Genomic DNA, 16,223 nt, shown 5'->3' on the forward strand with positions numbered 1-16,223 from the left:
ATCACTGATGGCCAGACAAGCCTCTCTCTGTCATCGACACCATATTTTTAATATAGAACTAGATACTCCACGGCATTTTTCGTAATGTTTATTTTTCATAAATTCTTTGAAGTATCACCCAAAATACATTTCTGGTTAATTTTGCCATATGATTACATTGTATCGAATAATTTCACATTAGAGTCCTAATTTTTCAGTTGTTAAGGTTATGGAAATATTTTTTCAAATAATTCATCATAGAAAAATCCATTCGAACAAAATTTTCAAATTTCTGGTTGAACTATCAATTATCCATTAAACATGTATCTTCTATAATTCAATTTGAGTGCATTTTGTTGTCTAAGATTTCAAATTTGTGCTGATTTGTTTTTGACCTACTTCTTGGGATAATTATCGTCTCTTCAATCGCAGTAAGATAGTAGAAATTCATATTCATATTCTTTGCATTTTTTATATGTTTTTGAAATGGACATTATTACTATTATTGGTACTGATGAGTACCGACGTCTTGCTCTTTATTCATCTTCGTACTCAAATTTAAGTAGTGAAATATGAAAGAATATGCTTTCGAAATTATTTTCTATATTATATTTTTTCTATGTTCCTGATGGTAACAGAAGCCGAAACAAAAATATAATCGATAGTTTTATTTTTTCTTCAACATCTCTAAAGTCGAATCGGATTTTTGGGAGTTTCATCAAAAGATAGTGCTATTAAACATGAATCTTTCACCTTGGCAGCCTTGTAAGCCTTATTCTACAATTTAGAAGATATGAATAAAATACTATTAAAAAAGTGGCCACCCTGAACCAGTAGTATTTTGTTATTTTTTCTCTATTCAATCGACATCTGATATTATATTCTAGTGAATTTTCAGTTGTTTCATTAAATATGAATTATTGGCACAGGATATTCGATGGAAGTATTTCCTATTTTTCGATGCGTTCATATGGGAAACTTATTTATTAAGCAAATCATCTAAAGGAACAATTCGTTCAGGCCAGTCTCAACACCCTACACAGTAGGTTAATGGACTGACACCTATCAGAAAACAACTACTCCCCTGGCTAATACCACGAAGGGCGTTGGATTATATCCGACAGGTGTCAGTGCAGGATTCTTCACAGAAGTTATTCCTGCATATGCTGTTGGCAATACAACTGCCGCAATAGATTTTCAATTATTGGAACACACTTGCAGACCGGTTTCGGGCTGTTTGGCCACTCGTCAGTGCAAGGTAGTGTATATCATCAACATAAAGTCGATGATTTCCGATAATTGAAAATCGAATTCCGTCAGAGTATCATTCCTCGAACTAAGCTGAAGACTACAACAAACAACAGGTTTGTCGTCGCTCCATCTGCCTGTGAACGAGGTAACCAACTGCATATCCAAATTTGCCCAATTCCTCGTGATTTATAGCCAGTCTTCAAGTATGCCCACTGACTATACGTGAAAAATTATTTATTAAGGGTTTTTCGACACGAAGTTATTTTTGATAGAAGTTTGTGCATCCCCTAAAACTAAACATGCACCAACAAAATACAGTACAACACACCTTATATACGAGGAGCCTTCAATTATTGGATTTTGTGACAAGGGTAAAGTATTCTTATTTTGAAAAATATCGGGAAATTTTATTCAGAAAAGTTGTTCATGGGGACTACGAAAAAAACTTCTGCTAAAACGATGAATAGACAGCATCCTGTATTCGACGTTTTATTTTGAAAGCCTGCAATATTACAAATTACACAAGTATAGTGTTAACCACGGTCAATTTTTTTGAAGAGTAAAATAATTTTGAACATTTTTGGTGCAGAGTTATTTTAATTTTCCGGTAACACTGAAAATTACTCAAAATTATACAGTATTCTAACAAACACCTAATATTCAATAATATTAAATCACAAAACATCAAAATAAAATAGGTATTTCTCATTGATTTCCTGGAGATTTTGTTGTCCAAAATAAGTGTTTTGAGTTGAATCTCCAGAAAATCAATGACTATGTTTCGAAATGCCTATTTTATTTTAATGTTTTGTGATTTGATATTATTGAATATTAAGTTCTTGTTACAATACTTGCCCGTGGTTAACACCATAGTCGTGTAATTTGTAATATTACGTGCTTTTAAAATGAACCGTCGTATACAGGATGCTGTCTGTTTATAGTTTTAGCAATTTTTTTTCGTAGTCCTCATTAAAAAAAATGGGTAAAAATATAAAACTTCACTTAGATGGCCATAACTTCGAATCGAGATGTATTTTTCAATGCTGAACAACTTTTCTGAATATTATTTCCGAGATTTTTCAAAATAAGTGTACTTTACTCCTATCAAAAAATCAAATATTTGAAGGCTCCTCGTATATTATGTGTGTTGTACTGTATTTTGTTGGTGCATGTTTAGTTTTAGGGGATGCACGAACTTTTATCAAAAATAATGTTTTGTCGAAAAACCCTTAATAAATAAGTTTCCCATATGGTGCATACTTTGGGGATGACACTGTACCTGCTTACTTTTTTGGATTTCCTCAGGAATTTGCATCACCAACCAATATTCTCTGAGAATTAATTATGGAAAAAACTTTCTTATGCGTTTTTCTACTTTTTCAGAAAGTTGAAAATTATTTCCCAGGTGCTAACTGGAAAGGGGCTGTTGAAAGGCTACTTCCTGCTATCCCAAATTAATTATTAAGGCGTCTACATGTGCAGCTACAAAATTATCAGTAACATGTTGATCATCCAATTTCAGTCAATGCACCTAATTACGTCAACAATGTCGATTACAATGTTCTTATATTTACAGTGTTACAGATTATTTATGAACCAATTTTTATCTCATCAATTGTCAAATCATTGATCTTTGTTTCAGTCTGCGTTGAAGGTAGTTTGGAACGCCATTAATGTTGATGGAATACGAATTAAATCGTATTTAATTTGGAGTCTCATGGATGTTTTTGAATGGGTATCTGGCTATGCGTAAGTACTTCTCCTATTTGAGAAAACTAATAATAAAAAATATGATGCCTGCTATATCTTTTCGTCAATGGAAATAATTCATAATGCTGAAGAAACATCAAAATATGCGTAATAGGAACAGGCCAAACCTGTAATGGAAATATTATGAATGTTGGTCGTATCATCGTATCAATCATTCGAACGGAACAAATAGTCTGGGTCATAGAATCCTTTTTTTGGAATTTATGTCCAAGGGCACCGAAAATTATGATCCAGGGCCCAATCGATTCGGAATGACCGCAACTAGCAACTTTTTGAAAAGTTTCAAGAGGGGCTCGAAAAAATTGCAAAAGTTATGAACAATTTTTTTCTATTGATTGATAAAAAATGTTTATAGATAAACAATTTAGTTTTATGCCAACGTTTCGGACTTTATTAAATCCATCGTAAGGGCTCTATAATAAAATAATTAAATAAGTGAACAATATATACCAATACATATTGCAAAATTCATAAAGTTTATACAATTTTGCAATATAAAGTTTATAAAATTTTGCAATATGTATTGGCATATACTGTTCACTTATTAAATGAATGATGATGGATTCAATAAAATCCGAAACGTTGGCATAAAACTAAATTGTTTATCTACGAATATTTTTGATCCCTTTCCCAACCAATAGAAAAAACCCCATTTGAAAATATTTTGGATTACCAAACCAGGCAGAGTTATAAACAATTTAGTAAAAAGAAAAAAGGGGTTGGTTTTTTGCAAAAATCTCGGAAAATATTAGAGATATCTGAAATTTTAAAAAAGATCCTTAAAGAGGAGGAAATTTACTAAAAAAGTCACACCTCCCGGAACTCTATCACCAATATTTATGATTTTGATTCAGAGGCGAAAATAGTGAAAATAGTGCTAAAAACAGGTCACAGGTCCGATACGAACCTTTGAACAATAAAAATTATTTTAACCCATTAAATATCATTATTAAGGAAACAAAAATCACATACCTCTGAGACTTTCCTAGACACTTGAATAAACGAAAATCCGTGGAAAAACATTTTTTCCTGCGATTATTTTATTAGATATACTCTAATTTTTACATACATAAAAACTCTGATAATTTTTTAACTGAAAACCTCAAATTTTGTTCACTTCTTGGAGCTTTTCTTGAAAGCCTTCAAAAAAGATTTCCGTTGGAAAAACTAAAAAATTTAGATTTTCCAGTTTGTTATTAATAATCAAAAACGTTAAAGAGTGAAAAATTCCGGTAAAGCAATGAATTTTTTTTATATTCACATTTATTCGTATTCTCATTATTTAAAGTTACATAAAAATGATATTTCATAAGTTTTTGCTCTGTTTGTTGAAACAAATTTGTAAACAAATGTATTGTTTATAAGATATTTGAAATTTCTTTAGGGGGATTTTTATCAGTGATGAATATCATGATTTTAAAAACCAAATAATTTCTTGAAAAAAGTTTATTGCTTGAAAACGCATTTGTTGGTTAACAATTTTTTTGTTACTAAATATGAATATCAAGGAACAATTTCTTTTTAAATCATAATTTCTATTTCTCTTTGATATTCTGAAAAAAACCTGTTTTTTATTTATGTTTTCTGTATTCATTTAATAAACAATTTGTTTGAAACGAATTGATTTTTACAATATTTTTTTTAATACTAACAAAAAACACGAAAACAACAATGTGTCACTTTTTGTGTGATTTTTTTCTCTATTTAAAGAAATAATAATATTTTTCTTTTTTTACAAAAAAGTGACACGTGGTTGCTTCTGTTTTATTTGTAGTATTCAAAAAATATATTGTAAAAATTAAATTTGTTCAAAACAAATTATTTATTCCATTCCATTCTGACTTTAACATCTTGTTTTTATAGTTTCAGTGACATTTTTATTCTTGTTCTTCACTGAAATCACAGATCATTTTTAAAAAATCAGATGAATATCTGAAAAGTTTATATTCATATTGCATCTCAATTTTTTGTATTTATTCAACAGCATTGCTATTATCTGAACGCTTGTGATAACAGGCTATTTTTGCATCAGAAGATATTTTACAAATAAATATTTAATATTTTATGTTACAGACCAAAACTTGGCCTGTACAGCGTAAACTTCACTGATCCGAAGAGGACAAGGACTCCGAAGGAATCAGCAAAATTCATAACCGAATTTCTGAAAACTAAAACATTGACTCTGTCTTAAAAACGTGATACAAAAAACTGTACCTCACCTGAATTGGATATAGCTCGAAAAATAAATATTAATGATATATTATATATGTGTTTTATCTAGCAATCTGAATTTCAAAAGTTCGAAATACCCATTATAAATATAATCATCTTGGCTAAGGATTCAAAGAACATTTTCTCTAAATTTACAGTTACAGTCTACAAAATATGTTCATTCGAGAAGTGAACAATGCCGCAACAAAAATAAAAAATGCATAGGGAGCTGAAAAAAAATGGAATATAATTTATGTATATATTGGAAACAATCAATTATCAACTTCGACTAATCACCTAGTATATGGAAAAAAAATTTTCTAGTATTCGTCTATCTTTGGTTTATATGAAATTTTTTTCACGAAATAGGAATATAGGTAACCAAAGTTTCAGTCTAATCAACTGAACAAATATGTTTGACGTGATTTTTTCAATTAACATAACTTATTTCAATAATGAAACAATTGCAATTGATCAAAAACTAAATGTTCAGTAAAGGTTACCACAGTGTATTAGAAAAAACAGCTCCTCAAATTGGTTGAATCGTTTTTGAGATAAGAGCACATACGAACAGAAACATTCTAAACATTATTGTTGTTGATCTTATTATGTTAATAAACAACCTATATAATTGTTCTTCTCTAATATCGGCCACCTACAGACATCATGTTCTATAACAATATTAGATGAACTTGGAATGGTTTCAAATCAAACAAGCAGACCAAAAAATATATTGTTTTTGATCAAGAGTGAATTTCAAAAATACAACAAAATAGTATTTATAAAAGTTGTTCAGAATTTAATGTTATATCTGAAATCAAAATCATGACCTCTTTTTCAAGTTTCTGTTATTTTCTGGAAAAAAATGAGTTACTCCCGTATGACATATGTGCAAAGTAACCACAATCAAATCACTGAAAGGCATTGATGGAATTGAATTGGATTTATATTTTTTCAGGTAACAGGTAACTTTATTTCTATGGCAATGATATTTGACAACATTCGAAAATTGCCCAAATTGTTGCTAATTAAGGGACATGCATTACTTATGCAATATAAAAAAACTCTTAATCAATGCTTCAGAAAAATAAGCCCCAACAAAAAATATTAAAACTATCGCGAATAGTTGAACTTTTCATTACTCATCTGTAAAGGGTTCTTGAGAAAATAAATACCTCGCATACAAGCCCAAAATTTATTTGTAGGTACCTACATTTTAAACTAGAAACTTCATATAAGGATTCAAGTTTTCAATGTGAGTCTTACGGCAAATTGTAATGTAGCATCCGAAAATTGTTGATGTTGGTCAGGTGAATACCCATAAATCATATATTAAATATGGAATTGATAGGTCCATTTTTATTTTCATTTCGAGAAAATTTCAATTGTGATGGTTGCCTTTTGGAAAATAGATTGGAAAAGTATTTAGACATTACAAAACTGAAAAAACTTCACATTTAATGTTTCCAACAAGTTCATTTCACCAGTGACATTTGTCGATGGCTGAATAGGAAACTTGGTGGTAGATGATTAAGACGATTCATCAATACAGGATAGCCTTTCTGTTTAGCAGACATACACCACTTGATTTTCTCGCTACAGGAATATTTTTGAAAAAACGTATATGAGGATCGACTTTTTACTAGTATTGAAGAGCCTAAAATGTCTGCATATTCTTTGCCGAAATATTCCACTTGAGTTAAATTTTATCAACGAACAAATAGACTCATAGAACGAGAAGATGAAATACTGCGAGAATTTTATATGAACTTCTAGAAATTGGATAGTTGAACATGGAGAAAAGAAGGTTACTATATTTACACTCGGTTTTGTCCATAAAATAATTTTGATAAAAAAAAACTTTCATATCTTCATAGGAAAATTACATATCGTGCAGACATCCACAACTCAAATATATGATATAAAAATATACTTGCTATGCCAAAATTCAAAACAGAAGTGTTCAGGCGGTTTTTCAAGTCCCAAATTTGTCAAAAATATAATTCTGTCCCCAACTCCCTCAAACAATTAAATTTCAAAACTGAATATAAAGGCTATTTGTTCAAATAAAATTAAAGTAAATTATTGATATCTGAAATTAATACAAATTAAACAAAAATTAATTGGCACATTTGCTTTTTCAGCTGCAGGAAAACCCGGAAAAACCTGCAGCACCACATCATCTGAAGATCTTATTTTGCCAATGTTCTGTCTCTCATATATATATATATATATATATATATATATATATATATATATATATATATATATATATATATATATATATATATATATATATATATATATATATATATATATATATATATATATAAAATAATATTTATGAAATAATAAAGAAGATAAAATTATTATTATTGTTATCACTTTGTGGTCTAATTGTGTAGAAAGTGCGACAGGCGATAGTTTTGGTATATTTTCTAACTCAAGATCTCTTCTATTTGAAGCATTCTATTAAGAATTTGAAATTTTACACTTCAATTCTGGATTTTTATATGCCTATCATCAAAAGTAATGCTTCTTAAATGTATGATGAGACTTGATAATGCCCTATCTCCCTCACCGCCTTCTAACGAACTTGTATCTTGTGGGTGGGACTATATCGAAATTTGAAAGCTATCAAATATTATTGCAGAAAACATTTATGTTTACCTAGGTTAGGTGCAAGGTGAGTGAAGCTATTCGAGCCTTCACCACAACCCGCGAGGGTTTATTGTGGCTTACACCTATTAACACTCGACCGAATAATTAGTTTGTATGGTGAGTGGTCTTTCAGGTCAGATGGCAAAAGTACGGCTCTGACGAACTCTAAAAACCTGATTCGGTATCCAGCGGGGCAGGCACAAAGTATTTCTGTTGTTTCATCATTTTCCAAAAAGAGGCGATACACCTTGTCTTCCGACAGTCCGAGTCTTTGCATATAATGATTCAAATGACATTGACCTGTAAAAAGGCCTGTTAGTCATCGTAGGCAATCCTGGAAGATTCTACCAGAAGTCCATTAATCTTCTTGCCATCCAGGTGTTCAATTTTTGTTTGGCAAAGCGTAAAGTGATGCCAATAACAGGTTTTGGTCCGATGAAGCTGCTTGCGGCACCCTCCTTTGCAAGGAGGGGGTCAGCAGCCTCATTGGCTTCCAGGCCAGTATGGCCAGGAATCCGGACCAGAGACAATCTGTTGAGTCTTTCTATCGGGGAGAGTCGTTTTTGACAATTTGTTACCAAATTAGACGTTGCTCGGTGGGAGCCAAGAGCTTTCAACGCCGCTTGACACAATTCAATAGTGTAAATTTCCGCTTGAAATACAGTCGCATAGGTTCCTAGGCAGGTTGATAACTCTGTCCTGGATCTGCGACTGAAAACACCTGCACCAGAACCGAAAGGCGTTTTTGATCCATCTGTAATCCAACAACTATCTGCTCTTAATATTTCCTTCTCCTGAAGGATCCAGTCCTCTCTACTCGAGAAAAGTACTTTATAATGCAGTTCATAGTTGACAGTTGGAGGCACTAAAAGTCTGTTGCACTCTGCAGTGAATTGATTTATGAAATTGGCAATGTGTACAAGTCTATATGCAGTCCATCTAGCCTCTCTCTCCAGAAAAATGTCGAGAGGAGGAAGATCTAGAAGGATCACCATGGCCGCTGACGGTGTGGTACTGATGGCACCACTGATGACCAACAAGCCTGTCTCTGTAAGCCAGAGAGCTTCGCCTAGGCCGTTTTCTGTAAAGCATTCAGCCACCAGGCAATTGCATCATAAGTGGTCATTGTTCTAACAATCATCACATAAATCCAATAGATTTGTTTGGGACCTAAATCCCAAGTTTTACCACGAATCCTTCGACATACCCATAGAGACAGTCTGGCTTTGTGTATAACTTTTCCAAGTGAGCGTTCCAGGTGAGTTTTTTATCAAGCACAATGCCAAGATATTTCACCTCCGTTACAAATGGAATAACCTCACCATTGAAGAAAAGTGGCGTTAGAACCTCCAATTTTCTCCTCTTGGTGAAGAGGATTAACACAGTTTTGCTGGGGTTGACAGACATCTGCTCCCTCAGGCACCACCTGTGAGCAATGTTCGTTCAAATGAATTATACTAGCGCGCTGCAATTTGTGAGATTATTCAGCATTTTTTTTCAAAATCTCTACATATAATTTGCCTAATCAAGTGGCTACTGGAGTTATTCAAAACAACTTCAGAATTATAGACGATATTTTCATTAATTCACCAGGAAATGAAACCACCTGTGTGATAGATAACAAAGTTTCTGATCAGAAAATATTCAGATGAAAATTCATATAAGTCATCAGTAGATCAATACCAAATATCATTTAATAACAATGCAATTTAATTGTCTTCAAATTGATATTAATCAAGTCTATAAAATCGTTGTCTTATGTAGCTGAGGAAATGAAAAAAAATAACGAATAAACTTCTCATTTTTTATTTGTAATATTTCCAGGTTTTCAATGTTTTTCAGATGAGTCTATATCCTATGTACATTTTTCTTCTGGAAAATCAGCATTCAAAATATTGAAAAAACCGTACCTAAAATTATTTACTGACGCTGTAGCAAAAGCAATAAAAATAATTTCCTTATTCATTTTCACCAAAAGACACAAAACGTTATTCGAGCGTCATATTCAAAATGATGAAAATGCAACAGGTTCGAACTTCCATTGTCTAACGTAGTGTTAACAAATCTCAAATCTAGGTAGAAATTAATGAAATGAAAAAAAAAATAACAATGGTGATTTGTAAACCAAACAAATTATATAACCTGTTTCATGAAGAGTATAATCCAATGTTTATCAAACACAAGATAGTTGCTGGATTATACAAAAACGGAGACATACATGGAAGATATCAATACTAGTATTTATTTCTGTATACCGTATGTATGTATGACAGGTGCTTTAATCAAAGTGTTCGCAGATGTTATCAAGGAATTGTGGTCAGAAGTTCCATCTGATAGAGTAATAAACACTGCCTACTTAAAAAGTAAGATTCAAAGATTTGTCACTCGATTCATGGGATCTTCACATCAAGACGCTCAGGAATTCCTTTGATATCTTTTAGAAGGTTCACATGAGGACCTCAATGGAATTACTAAGAAACCTAAACCGATCTTGACAGAGATTGACGAAAAATTGAGTGACGGCGGGAAAGCGCAAGAGTCCTGGCTGAGATACTTGAACATGAACAACTCCAAGATTGTAGACAAATTCGTTGGTCAATTAAAATCTACTCTATGAAGTGCACACACTGTGAATTCTCATCAGTAGCCTTCGATCCTTTGTGGGATTTGTCTCTCCCTATCCCACAAAGAACTGGCCAATTAAGTTTGTCACAATGCTTGGAATTCTTCACAAAAAAGGAAACCCTGGATGGAGATGAAAAACTAACCTGTTCGAAGTGCAAGGAAAGAAGAAAATGCACAAAGTCCCGATCAATCCAGTTTCCCTGTATTTAAAAAGATTATCCCCAACGGAAAGATTCAGAGACAAATTGAATGTTGCCATTGAGTTTTCTTTAGAAGGATTAGATATGAGCAATTATGCAGCAGACAATGTGGGTCCTTGTCGTTACAATCTATATGCACTTTCGAATCACACTGGGACTACTTACAACGGGCATTACACAGCATATTGCAAACACCCTTGGTATGTCGAATAAATACGATTCACACGTGTCCCCAATTTCACCAAAATCGCTTGTGAGTGAGGAGGCATATGTCCTTTTTTATGAACAGGAGGGATCAAAGCAGTTATAATTAATATTGTTATTATAGTTTTTTCTATTTAATGGAATAAAAAAAGATTGAAAAAATTAATAAATTGTTCAAATAATAGCTGAAATGTTAATATTATATGAAGTCAAACATTAAAAAATGAGTAGAAATGATGGCGAGGAATAATAACATGGGGCTTTCAAATATTATGTACACACCAAAGAGGAATGAGGAGATTCTTTGCTTCGCTTGTTTTTGAAGACATGATGGTTGAAGGGTTTTCTGAGTTTTTTTTGCAAAATTTATTGAGTATACTTGAGTTAGAAACAATTGATGAAAAGGCATGTGCCATTCACGTGTTCCAATTTGATCTTTGTCATATCGATAACAATAACGAACCAGTATCATTGGACATACCCAACGTGTTCTAAGTGAAATTTTGTTTTACCATTAATACACTTTTGCCAGTGTTGAAATTTTCTGATAGAAATAAATCCAGCTTATAGCAAATATTAATTTTCTTGAAAACATATGAAATGTGCAATAAATTCACATGAATAATGACGAACACGCCTAAATTATTTTGAGGTTTCACTTCAACTTTTCGAAGATTCTATAGCTTTCCGCTGTGCTGTTCAACTTTCTCGCAGCCCCTTAAGACTCTTGAGAAATGACTCATCTTAGTCCCCTATTGACTCTGAGATATGTATTTTGACCTGGCAGATCAGAACATCCAGAGGGAACCAAGGTAATATGTCCAGTGAGGTCCAATGACTAAATAAATTTGAAAATATATACCAATTTTATCTAAACATAGGGGATGGAGATGCAGAGTTTCGATCACTTTCCATAACAAAAGGGATGAGTAAAACTTGAATGACCCCAAACGAATGAGAAAAAAAAATTAAACCAAGTCACTTCATGATGTTCCGATTGTTAGTATTCACAAACAACTTCAAGTGATTACTAGTATTTTGAATATTCAATTCATTGTTTTTCTTAGATATTGAATATGTTAACACTTCTTTAAACAATAGAACAAAACCTCTGAAATTCATCAAATACAATGTCAGCCATGTTCAAACGAACGATGAAAATGTAATTAGTATTCAAATTCTCAGTCGTGAACAGTAAGTACATTTCACTTACATTCTAAAATAATCCTTAAAATAATATTTACCAAAAATAAAAAATATATAACATAAGTATAAAATCTCGACAACCATGTTCTCACGTTGTTTGTACATACGTACAATGACTCTATCATCTAGAGAAATATCCATATCGATATGATATTTGAGTGTAGATTATATTCATAATTAAGGTGGTGATAAGAGAATAATTTTTCATAATACTATAAGAGATTAACTTTCTCACAGAAATATCACGACATGTGATTCTTTTCTTCACACATTTCCCAGTCAGGTTTGAAAACCATCTTTAACAGAAGTCGAAAGATGGTCATATGTGCAACTCTTATACAGTCAATTCATCCATTTTTCTTTTGAGCTGCATGCTACCGGAGAGCTTCTGTTTCAACTTGTAGTAGGTATTCAGTCTCGCGCATGCATACTCCTGAAAAAAAATTAGAATATTCAAAATACAACTGTAATCAATTTAGAATAGAATAGAATTTATTCATGCAATGTATACATGAATAGTATTCGTATACGTCAATGGAATAAATAGTATATAATTCACGTATAGTCAGTGGGCATACTTGAAGACTGGCTATAAATCAAATCATCTAAAAGAACAATTCGTTCAGGCCAGTCTCAACACCCTACACAGTAGGTTAATGGACTGACACCTATCAGAAAACAACTACTCCCCTGGCTAATACCACGAAGGGCGTTGGATTATATCCGACAGGTGTCAGTGCAGGATTCTTCACTGAAGTTATTCCTGCATATGCTGTTGGCGATACAACTGCCGCAATAGATCTTCAATTATCGGAACACACTTGCAGTATATAAATTAAAATCAATGTAACATAATACAGTCAAATAAATATATTTTTATACAATATTATTGTATAAAAATATATCTATTATTAGACAGACAAAAAATTTGTTGATGAGTCGAAATAATTAAAATATTCTTCGAATGTGTAAAAGGCATTCTATAAAAAATATTTTTAATTTTGAAGGTGTTCATACCCATCGTCTAAAGTCTGCAACTCATATGGTAACACGTTGAAAAATTTCAAAGATATATATAAATAAGAGTTTTGCGATTTACCTAATCTATATTTGGGTAGCCTTACATTTGTTTTGGCCCTGGTATCATGGTAGTTAGTATATGTCTCCCTGCTTAGTCAATTTATTTTCACCTATTAAATTTTTAACATTACACAGAAATTCATATATGAAGCAAGATCGCAGAGTTAATATACGGAGATTTTTTTGAAAAGAGGTTTATAATGATCGTCGTATTTAGCCTTACTTCTTTTTTTTGTAGTTTAAATATTATATCTAGATGACATGATGGACCCCAAACTATTAGTCCATATGTCATTATGCTGTGAAAAATGGCGAAATAAGATATTCTTAAACAATCCGTTATTATGTTGCTAAGTTGTCTTATCGTGTGTATACACGTGGATAGTCGATTTGATAATTAGTGAATATGCGAAAAGAAATTCAGAGATGAGTCAAAATACACTCCGAGAAGCTTGACTTGGTTCATTATTTTTTATATTATTCTTAGTTGAGAAATCTAACGTTTTGGTTTTATCATCATTTACAGTGAGATAATTGCTTCTAGTCCAGTTTGCTAAAAAGGTTTCAGATGCATTAGCAAGAAAGTAGATTTTGAGGCATAGTGTCACTCTACAAGAAAGATGTACATTATAGGATACATTCAGTATGTTGAAAGTCATATCATTGATGACTGATGACATATCATTGAGGACTGAACCCTATGGTACTCCATAATTGACTTTTAAAGGTTTTGATATGTCGCCGTTGAATTTAACACGTTGCTGGCGACCTGCGAGGTAGGATGTAAATAGATTTAGAGCTTTTCCTCTGATCCCAAAATATTCTAATTCTTGTAATAATACACCTTGGTCCACCGTATCACTTTGGACATATCATAAAATTTCGCACAGCACAATTTACGCTCCTAAAAAGCTTCTAGAATATTTGTATACATTTAGCAGATTGCACCAATAGTAGATCTCCTCTGTCTATAACCAAATTAAGAATTGCTTAATAAATTCGTTTTTTCAAAATATTCTAATAATCTATTTTTTAGTACAATTTCAAATATTTTTGAGATAACAGTTATAATGGAAATAGCCCTGTAACTGTCTGTGTTGTTGAATTCACCTTTCTTATGAATAGGAGTAATTAGAGCTATTTTAAATATTTGAGGATGAGTTCCGCTCTGGATACATGTGTTTATCAAATGTGCAATAGGATATGCAAGTGAATCAGCTACCATTTTTAGAACCTCACTATTTAGTTTGTGATTATCTTTAGATTTCTAATTTTTTAATTATGATATTCTGGCTTCAATTTCTATATCGCAGACCGGGAATCAAAAAAATGATTGATTTGCATTTGGTGCTTTATTTAAAAATGTTGAAAACTTCGCTTTGTCTACATTGTTAAAGTTATTCATTAATTTATTTATAACATCAGAGAAGTATTCCGAGGAATCATCAGCTGTCAATTCAGATGTTACATTAGAATTTTTATTAAATCTATTTTCATTGATTATGTCCCATGCTGTTTTTTGTTTGTTATCAGCAATTAGGAGTTAAGGACACCTGCTTGACTAAAATGAACAAATGTAATATCTGATTTCATTAACTGTCCAAACTCTATTATTCTTGAGAAACTATTGATATCAGAAGATTCAGTATCGCTTGTAAAATTCAGCAACTAATGGAACCATAAGATAATTTAGTCCATTAAATATTACCTCATAAATGACCTCAGTTACTTGGACGCATTGCTCATTGTACAATTCAGAATGTTCAGTTCCAAGTTCTTTTGGAACTGAACAAAGTAAGAACAAAGCCAGTGACGAGACTTGAGGGTCAGGTAGATTACGACCTCGTCATTGAGTTATGTCAACGTAAGTGTCAATTGGTTCTTGAAAATGGCTTCAAAGCAGAAGTAGAAACGTCGAACAGACGAAAACTACAGACGAGGGTTCACCTGGAGTACAGTACACCAAATTGCTGTAAAGTGGTGCCTTCAGTTCCCCAGTAGCTCCCTAAGACTAATGAGGATAAGATTTGGACTGCTGAATCAGCAATCTTTGTTATAAGTACACGGTTCTATGACCAGAAGGTCCCATAACTAATAGCAAAATCCAATAACTGATAGTTAAATCTATTTTCACTACCAGTATATATCAAGTGACACTGTATGATTGTGATGAGGTCTAATAACTTATAGCATAACAAAAATTACCTACCCAGTATCCGAAAGGAATATTTGATGTTTCAGCGTTGATGAATGCCCAAATAGCCCAGAAGAAATGTGATGCTAGCGAAAAGACTTCCACTTCTCTAAGTACTTTTTTAGGGTTCTCTCGCGATCCTGATTCATCTAAGTAGGCCCTGATGAATTCCATCCTTTGTTTTTCTGAAGGATACTTCGACCAATCCTCTTTATAGAAGGGGTGGTTGGGTTCCGTATAGTCGTAAACCCATTCTGCGAAATGATTCGCAATATCGAAGGATCTGTAATTGTAGGAACAATATTCGAAGTCTGAAACAAAAAATACTGAGGGTTATTTCCAAACCACGTACTTTTAATTAACAAATCTATACCCTATTTACTAGTTCGACAAATATTTTTTATGTTTATGAATACTATTTACCACGGTATTTATATTGCATAATTGCTGATGGTTCACTACTCATTTCAGGACGAATAGTGCTTATTTTCTGAGTGAATACGAGTAGTTACAAAATGCTAAAAAAAATCACGCAAACTTTGGCATATGCAACCTGTTATGAATAATGAATAACCTTGGGAATTGGCTGTTCACTAAAATTGTCGATATGTGGCCACTATGGCTATATGGATTCTTTAGGTTCTTATCTTGTTGATACCTTGGTAACCTTTATGATCAAGTTGTTATATCTATTTGTTAACTTGTCCGTTTGTTACCCATTGCTTTCATGCCTCATATCCATTGATCTTCGGTAAAAAATTTTTGACTTCTCTCAGCCTACCACATAATGACCGCACCTCAGTCTTTGATTTCATTTTCCACTTTTTCGATTAGTTTTGTCT

At 32.3% G+C, this 16,223-nt stretch overlaps 2 protein-coding genes across 4 annotated transcripts in view; one reads left to right on the top strand and one right to left on the bottom strand.

Moving 5' to 3' along the window:
* LOC111517529 (myrosinase 1-like) overlaps positions 1-5,263 on the top strand; it is a 71,325-nt gene extending 66,062 nt beyond the window's left edge. For both annotated transcript variants that reach the window (XM_074183616.1, XM_074183618.1), the window contains 2 exons: positions 2,873-2,979; positions 5,074-5,263. In XM_074183616.1, coding sequence (XP_074039717.1) covers positions 2,873-2,979; positions 5,074-5,191 — 225 coding nt within the window. In that variant the 3' untranslated portion in view covers positions 5,192-5,263. The remainder of the gene's footprint in view (positions 1-2,872; positions 2,980-5,073) is intronic.
* Positions 5,264-9,662: 4,399 nt separating this feature from the next.
* The window catches only part of LOC111517532 (choline/ethanolamine kinase), a 53,204-nt gene continuing 46,643 nt past the window's right edge, over positions 9,663-16,223 (bottom strand). For both annotated transcript variants that reach the window (XM_023173714.2, XM_023173713.2), the window contains exons 5-6: positions 15,397-15,692; positions 9,663-12,540 (exon numbers count right to left, since the gene is read on the bottom strand). In XM_023173714.2, coding sequence (XP_023029482.1) covers positions 12,442-12,540; positions 15,397-15,692 — 395 coding nt within the window. In that variant the 3' untranslated portion in view covers positions 9,663-12,441. The remainder of the gene's footprint in view (positions 12,541-15,396; positions 15,693-16,223) is intronic.

The sequence above is a fragment of the Leptinotarsa decemlineata genome, unplaced genomic scaffold (genome assembly GCF_025532065.1).
Source record: "Leptinotarsa decemlineata unplaced genomic scaffold, Ldec_3_MD MMD2_tig00026340_RagTag_RagTag, whole genome shotgun sequence".
In the NCBI taxonomy this organism is placed as follows: Eukaryota; Metazoa; Arthropoda; class Insecta; order Coleoptera; family Chrysomelidae; genus Leptinotarsa; species Leptinotarsa decemlineata.